The 8367-nt window shown below is 42.3% G+C and overlaps 1 protein-coding gene across 1 annotated transcript in view; it reads right to left on the bottom strand.

Annotated features, from left to right (window-relative positions):
- brinp1 (bone morphogenetic protein/retinoic acid inducible neural-specific 1) overlaps positions 1–8367 on the bottom strand; it is an 88386-nt gene that overhangs the window by 45656 nt on the left and 34363 nt on the right. Inside the window, exon 3 of the mRNA XM_008279209.1 lies at positions 2556–2725. Coding sequence (XP_008277431.1) covers positions 2556–2725 — 170 coding nt within the window. The remainder of the gene's footprint in view (positions 1–2555; positions 2726–8367) is intronic.

The raw sequence follows: 8367 nt of genomic DNA, 5'->3' as shown, positions 1-8367 counted from the left end.
CACACACGAGAGCTGATGCACCGTTACTGGATGAAAGCCTATACGATTAGGTGGCATTCCAATTTCTCTGTGCTGCAGCCTATTTTCACATCTGCAATCTATTTTCTGCTAAGAATTGTGTGATTGCAGACCCATGGAAAACCAGAGAAGTCTAAATAATTACGATCAGCAGGGCTTGAAATTAACACCGGCTAACTCGCTCGGAGAAGGTAACATTTTACTGTGGCAGATAACACAATTTACCTGCGGCTTCGGGCTTTTCTTACGGTGTTTTCCATATAAACACAAAAATACGGCCGTGGCCTCGGCTGTGTGTGCTTTGATGTGTTCTTTCCCATCTTGTCTTCTTTTAGAAATAGAACAAAATAAAAAAAAAAAGCTTCACCTTGTAGCTGTCATATTGTCCATTCCTGAGTGTTGTATGTTGTTTATTGTAGGGCATAATGGCATTTATGTAGCGGCGTGTTTCCTCTGTAGTGGTTTCCTAATAAGAGGCGCATTTGCATTTTATTGTCAGCACGCTAAATGTCAAAAAAAATGGCGGGATAAATAAACATTTACCAGCGAGTATGTTGATTTTGCGGCTACGTTGTGATGTACGCGGCACACCCACGCTGCATTTCGCAGTCGTGTAATCAATGCTGGGTCGGCCCCGGGTTGTCCGGGTCAGTGCAACTGGAAGCGTAATAGGTGCAAGAGGCTCCACGTGCTGTACTGCGGACTTGTTAATCAACTTGACAACCTGACACAACAGAACATCCCAGAAGCAGCGCCGCACACAACTGTTTACTCCGGCTTTTATTTATTTATTTTTGTCGTTGTTGTTGTTGTTGTTGTAGTTGCAACACTCGAATTGCCTTGCAAACTAGATGCAAGGTCATAGCAGGCGAGAGATGCTGTCCCGGGCCCCTGAGCGATATTGTTTATTCGTTGTACAGGTAATACTGGCGGAATTGTAATGCTCATCACTGATAGCCTGGTATGGGACTGATTCACAATTATACACTGTGCTAAATGTTGTGGGCAGGCTTTGATTTAATACTTTTTTTCCCCCCATTTGGTATTAGTAGTTGGCAAAAAAATAAATAAAACTGAAGGAATGCCAAGCTTTTGTTAAATGTATTAATGTAATAAACCATTTATTACACATTATCATTGCTAAGGATTTAAATGATCAGCCAAAGTAATGCATTACCTGTTCATTTACTCTTTTTTTTTCTCACCCCAACACCATCAGGTACCTGAAGTAACTTCAAACCCTCCACATCCACACCTTGCATCTTTTTTTTTTCAAATTTAACTCATGCCGAACTAGAAAACCAGACGTCGTGGTTTTACATGAAGGCTTGGCTGTGCCTGCAGACCCCTATCCAGAACCTCAGCTAGATGCTTCACACACTGTCCAACTCTAAATAAAACTATTCTGAACACACATGTATGACTCATATTAGCAAGCCAGCACAGCATTATGACAATTTGGGGAATTCTGGGTAACATTCAGCAGAGGCTTCCTTTAACTCCCTCGTGCAGAAAGTGAGCAAAGCAGATTAGTGCCCAACAACTGAAATAATAATAATATTAATATTGTTTTCTGCTCCTCCTCTTGCTAACATGTGTTGTTTCTGCATTCAACCATTTTCATGTGACTTGAATATTCATAAAGAAGTTTAAAATCAGAATGTGCATTTTAGACACATGCATGTAAATGTATGTTTTATCGATCTGCTCCTGCTCCAGCCTGTTTTAGCATCATCCACATCCATCTACTTTCATCCCACCCACTCTTTTCTATGACTACTTTAGGGAAGTATGTTAATTTTGCGAGTATCTATAATGAAACATGATTTTCTGTACAAATACGTGACAGTTTATGCAAATGTTTATTCACTGGAATGCGATTTCTTTGCCATTGTTTTATTCATTTGCATTGCACGCCGTCTGTCTCTGGAGAACGAGGAAGTACGTTGTTGCTTTTCTGCCTGTCAAAACACGCGGTTTAAGTCGAGGGCATGTTAACATGTTCCTGACTGTTTCTAGCGACTGCTTGGACCGATAGGGAACAGTGGAAGCAGCGGAAAAAGGGTGCAACACGACGACCGGTGTTGATGAGACGGGGATGTGAAAGTCGTCTTTCTCTAACCTGCCTCCGCTCTGTTTCTTTCACTTGCCTGTAACCTTATCACAAATTGGGTTAGATTAGAAAATAAACTATTTTTGGAACTGTCATAAGGGTTGTTTTGGAAGGCACTCACAAACACCTGCTGTTTTGTCTCCTGAGTTTTCCCTTTCTAATTAAAATGAAACGCTAAAGAAAAACACTTAAAAAGTCAAACAACCTCAGAAAAAATAGACTAAAAACACCGGGATTAGTAAATAACAACTGCTTCATGATGCTAATAAACGCAATAAAGCTACATATAGGATCATAAAGGAAGTAATTTACTGTATGCACGCCATGCGTCACAATATATTTTACTCCTCCAGCAGAACATCCGTGACTCATCGCTGACGGTGAATTTGTGTTTCTTTCATGCGAATGTCTAAAATGCACCAACCTTGATGGCGTTGGTGGAAATCTGGATCTCGTGCAGCTTCCTCATTGTGCCGTCACGGTCAATGAAGTAGGACGATGCCAGCTGATGAAGGGCTTCCACATTCTGAGTAGCGTTGGCAAGCTTCCTGTCCAGCTTGTTTTTGGCCAGGTACATAGTCAGAGCCTCCTCTCCTGCAGGGGAACAAAAAAAGAACGGGGAATGGGTTTATGCATACAAGCGTGCTTTGGAGGGGGGGTGTGAAAAAAAAAGGTCTCAATCAAAGAAATTATCTGCAGTTAAATGAATAATTTGAGAGTACAGCAGATATCTTCATTTGTGAAAGTTGTCCAATTCAGGCTTATCTCAGCTGCCAGTGGAGCTCTTAACATAATAGATAAGTCAGAGGTCTGAATACCGAGGCTAGCAGTTTCAGCTCGAGAAACCAGATGCCCCAGTTTTCCAGGAACAGTCTCCACATTTTGCTGCTTTATCCCCCAGCTGGCACCGTCCCCAGAAACGTCCCTGGATTTACCCCTATTGGGACGGCATTATATCCATGAGAGGTCTAGTGATATAGAATTTTACCTCAGTGCCACAGGAATTTTATCCCGTGGAGAACAAATACAATCTCCAACTACACCAGGTAGAGAGGAGGGAGGAAAAAGACAAACAGAACACAAACAAGCAAATAAGCAGCAGCATTACAAATAGCAGGTATTTAATTAGTGCCAAGAAAATTAGAAAAATAAAAGGATGTGATGCAGCTGGTGTTAGAACCAAATGGAGCCAATTCAGGCGCTTCAGGAGCACTGCAGCTGGTTATGTGCACCGTGGCATTGTCTGCCGTGTTCCTGGATAACCACTGCTTCTCTCTTCTCATCTGGATGGCTAAAATTACTCATGTGTGTGGTAAAAAAAATCAGATTACTGACCTTTTGTTGTGATACCAACATTGCCTGGGGAGGTGCTAAAAGAATTACTTTCTCTCACTTTCGGCAGACGGGATTGTTTTTTTTTGTTTTCCTCTATTTTTGTCAAAGCTGCTTTAAAAAAATACCTAACATAGAAAAGTAGTAGCCTCTTAAATTAACCCGTCTGCTCACAATACAGGTGTGCAGACAGTTTGATCTACAGATTTTGGTCGGTATATAGAGCTAGTCAGTTAGTTCAGATAGTCAGGGTGTCACATGACCCCTCCTGTCCAATCGTCATCGCTGAAGTCCAGCCCACCCACTCAGCGTGCTTTATAACTGAGGCAGCGTTCATTCATTCTGCCCGCTTCACCACATCGCTGCTACTCCAGCCTCTGCAGATCGTCAAATGTCCTCCTTCAATCTCATATAACCTCAGTGTTTCCCATATCGTGGGACTGTAGGCTGCAGATGGTTCATTATTGTACCTTGAACTATGTAATCTAGATTCTGGAAGTGAAGACTATTTAGTTGGTCTCGTGTTCATACTGTATTCGAAAAATTGTAAATTGTAAATTCATGGCTCTGCGGGGAGGATTATCTGTGTCATGCTTGCGCAGATCATCACGAGCAGAGTCGCCGCCAAACTAAACGTATGTGATCCCAAATAAATGGTTAAAAAGTGTCCTGTATGAACTTGCTTTTAACTGTTGTTGCTTGTGAAGGTGTCATTCCTGAGATCGTTTTTTTAGCCTCACAGGTCGGCCTAAAACTCTCACTTATTTGCTGAGGTGAAGACAGAGTTCCCACCTCTAATGTGGTATGAATTTAAAATTACTGCCACTGGAATGAGGTCACGTAACTCCTGTGAATATAAAACTGATTATGCACACACACACACACACACACACACAGACATAAAATATCCACATGTCTCTAATCTCCAACCATAAATGCAGACCTATGCCCGGAATTAAAATTTGAGGAGGTCAGAAATGAAAGCATCTTCAACCTGGTTTTATGTACAGTATGTCGAAAAAGGAAAAAAAGACGAGACGGAGAAGTTTGAATTTAAACCACTGACCTTTTCGTATTTGTCTGTAAGAGGAAGAATGTGAACACTTAGATCAGCGAAAGGGGGGCCAAATATTTGCAGAGCACCAGACAAACCCCGCTCCCATTTGCATGTCTTGGTGCTTGTTTGTTGACACACTATAAAGAGCTGAGCTGCTCATTCGGCACACATCATATTTCCCCATCTTTCATTCCTACAAGCAGAAACAGATGCATAAAAAGCAAACAAGCAAACACCAATTCACTTCTCTCCCCCCCCTCGAGCTCAAACAACCTTGCTTTCGAAGATTACTGTTCAAATGGCAAACCATATGCCTGGAACTCATTCAAGAGCACGTCACATATGTTCAGGTTTTTTTTTTTTTTTCCAGCGCCCGCGAATGGTTATTTGGCCCCGAGCGATGCATTGGAATTGGTCACTTAACTTGTGGTGACCGTGACTAGGGGTGGGTAGCAGTCAGGCCAATGTCTCATGCCTGGTTAGAGTACAAGCACTGAGAGGGGTGGAGGGACGAGGGCCCATTCTCTGCCATGCTTCCCGCTCCCCTCGGGGGGGTTACAGCAAAGTTACTTACACACACTTGACTTACACCAGTGCACAAGAATAATGGTCCCACATTAAGCCCTTGATCTGCCATTTTTTATCTCTATTGCAATTTAGTGTGGCATAAAGGAAGTCTTCTGTACATAAATATTTTGCGGTTATGGCTGCTGGTCAGGCAAAAAAAAAAAAAAATCATTACCTTCCGTGGCTTTAAAAAATTCATCCGTGTGCACCTCTCTGTAAGTAATACATTGTGCTACATTATTACAGGGCACCTCACTGGCGCTCTGCCAGAATTAATCAGCTCATGCAGAGTTTATGTGTTTACAGCTGAGAGGTATTTAAAAACAATGTTCTGTTCCACCCGAAATCAATGTGTGTGTGTGTGTGTGTGAGGGAAATTTGCTAAATATGTACATTCATTTTTTTTTTTTCCCCATTTGTGCGCGCGTGCACGTGGAGGTCGATGGGAGTTAGCAGTGCAAGTCAGGTGTTATGGAAATGGAATGGCTCAGGGAGCATTTTGTGCAAATGGTACATATTTAGGTCACTATATGCAGATCGTTAAACTATACTGCTGGAGTACAGAGTAAAAGAAGCTAATGGATTTTTTTTTTTTTCCAAAAGGCTTTTTAGAAACTACACGGATTCACACAATGTTTACACATATAGTCAAATCCATTAGAACCTATACTGCGCTTATCATTTAATGCATGAAAGCTGTGTCAAACTACCTACTTAATATTCTGCATTTGCAATACATGTATGTATATTTTAATGAATAAATAAGCCTCTAAACAAACAGTGCAGTTTTGCATAACAGGTCACGGAGCAGCAACTGTACAACAGATGGAAAATGCACCTGCTTTCTTAGGTTAAACACACAAAAAAATGTGATAAACATTGTATAAAATAGCCTCTTTGCAAAATATTTCTTCTAGAAAATAAGTGGAAAGTCCCCCTAAAATAAAAACGCTCACCTCAACTATACCTGCAACATTTCCGTTTGAGCCGAGCGATATTCCCAAAGTGGGGCTGCTGCCTTCAGATAGTCATGCTCTTATTGTACAATTACGCCCTGCACATTTTATGTCTGGCAGCTCGAACAACAACAACAACCGCAACCAGTTTCAGGTATGATGCGGTGAGAGATAGCCGTGTTGACACGTTTCACCAAGCGGTCCTACACCGCGACCCGAGGCGCAGCCGCGGTTCTCGCATGTGAACTCTAGCCGCAGGCTTCAGTGACCACAAGTCAGTCCAATAAACTGCTTCTTCCCCTTCAGTGCTGAACACATGAGACTGTTGCACTGAAAACGTCTCTGAACCAGTCACTGGTTGTGTGTTCACTGTGGAGGGTGGTAAAGTAAATGAGTCTACTGCTCAGAGATACAGCCCTGCCTTTATAAACATGGGGGATCTTCTTGCATATATAACACATTTATTGTATTTAAAGGTGAAGCAATAAAAATGCATCCTTTATGAATTTACTACACCGCCATTCTGGTATGATCTGGTGTTTTGTGCACCACGTCCATCCATCCATCCATCATCTATACACCGCTTGATCCTCACTAGGGTCAAGGGGGGCTGGAGTCTATCCCAGCTGACTCAGGGTGAAGGCAGGAGACACCCTGGACAGGTCACCAGTCTATCACAGGGCTACACTTAGAGACAGACAACCAAGCACACTCGCATTCACACCTACGGACAATTTACAATCACCAATTAACCTCTACATGGTTTTGGAGGAAGCCGGAGAGCCCGGAGAGAACCCACGCTGCACGGGGAGAACATGCAAACTCCACACAGAAAGATTCCGCGAACCGGCGACCTTCTTGCTGCGAGGCAACAGTGCTACCAACTGCACCACCCTGCAGCCGTGTGCACCACGTATTAGCATTAATTGTCAGGTGTGGTCTCACTGAGAATCATCTTTCCAGAAACTTCAACTAAATTTAATTGGGATGTTTCTGTTTGCAAAACTTTCACCAACATTTGTTTCTATTCTTTCAGTCAACTTAAACGCACCAGACCTCTTTGTGCACCAGCGGAGTCGACGGCTCTCTCACTAAAAGTGGAAAACTGATTTCAAACATAAGGGAGAGAAAAGTGACAGATGTGGTAAAATATATTCCTTACAACTTTAGAGAAATGCTAATCTGTCCTTCACGCTTTTTTTTTTTTCTCCTTAAAGCAATAACTTCCTTTAGCACTTATAGAGCCTCAGATGCGCCGTGACTCCTTAACCGTTCTAAAACTCCGGACCCGGGAAGGGTTTTGGATTCTCCTTGTCAATAAATATCTCGGTGGCTGCGGGCAAATCAGAGGTGTTAACCATCTATGTCAAACCGGTTTGATGCGTTCTCAGCTTCAGTTGAATCGACTCGCAGCGGTGATGACTTTTGTTAGGAAGCCTGAGATGTGTTTTTTTCTCTGTAACGGCTTCAAGTCTCCCACGCGCGCTGTGCACCCAGGTTGCAGTACACTTCAAACTCTAACAATCCCTTGATACCTCCTTTTAAAACGCTCCCGTACTGTAATGCCAGAAATTCCGCTTCAGGTGGTAGCTAGTTAAAATGTTCACACAGCAAAAAATAGCTGCAGGTAATTGATAATTATTTCCCCAAATGTCATTAGCAGGTGCTGTCAGCAAAACTAAGTGACAGTCTTCCTCTTTTAAATGCTTGTTAGACTGAGAGTTTACCATCGCATTACCGCCGCACCAGATTTGCGCACAATTACCCGTCCCGAGCGAGTTTGTTTCGGTCTAATTTTCAGAGACGACAAAAGTTAAAAGTGGTGTTATTTTTATTACTGCTGCTATTATTATTATTTTATTTGTTTATAAATCAAATAGAGTCATGTCATCTCTTTTTTAAAAAAATTTGACTAATCTTTAAAAGTGCAGCAACCGCAGCACGATTCATTATCGCACCGCACCCGCAGCTCTCCAGAGGCGCTAAAAAGTAAAACATAAACCTGCAATATGTCAGATTTTTTAGCATTAATATAGCAGCAAATCTGTTGTAAAGTTATAGTGGAGATGCCTTTATGATAAAGTTTCCTTCCTTCTGTGTGTGTTGTAATCTGAGCTTCTCTGCTCTCTGGTTTGGCAGCCGGAGCAGCTGCATGTGTAGATTTATGCACATGTGAGTCCCGCCCTTTGAAACCGTTGGCCTTCTCTGTGTTTATAAGCAGATTGAGAGTGACTTCACTGCACCGTAAAAGCAAAAGTGTGGTCCTTTCAGTTCAGCATCAAGCCAATGGCCCAAAACCAAAGAATCCACATGAAAGATTGCAG

Source organism: Stegastes partitus, unplaced genomic scaffold, assembly GCF_000690725.1.
Source record: "Stegastes partitus isolate 25-593 unplaced genomic scaffold, Stegastes_partitus-1.0.2 Scaffold148, whole genome shotgun sequence".
In the NCBI taxonomy this organism is placed as follows: domain Eukaryota; kingdom Metazoa; phylum Chordata; class Actinopteri; family Pomacentridae; genus Stegastes; species Stegastes partitus.
This window is presented reverse-complemented; position numbering and strand designations above follow the sequence as displayed.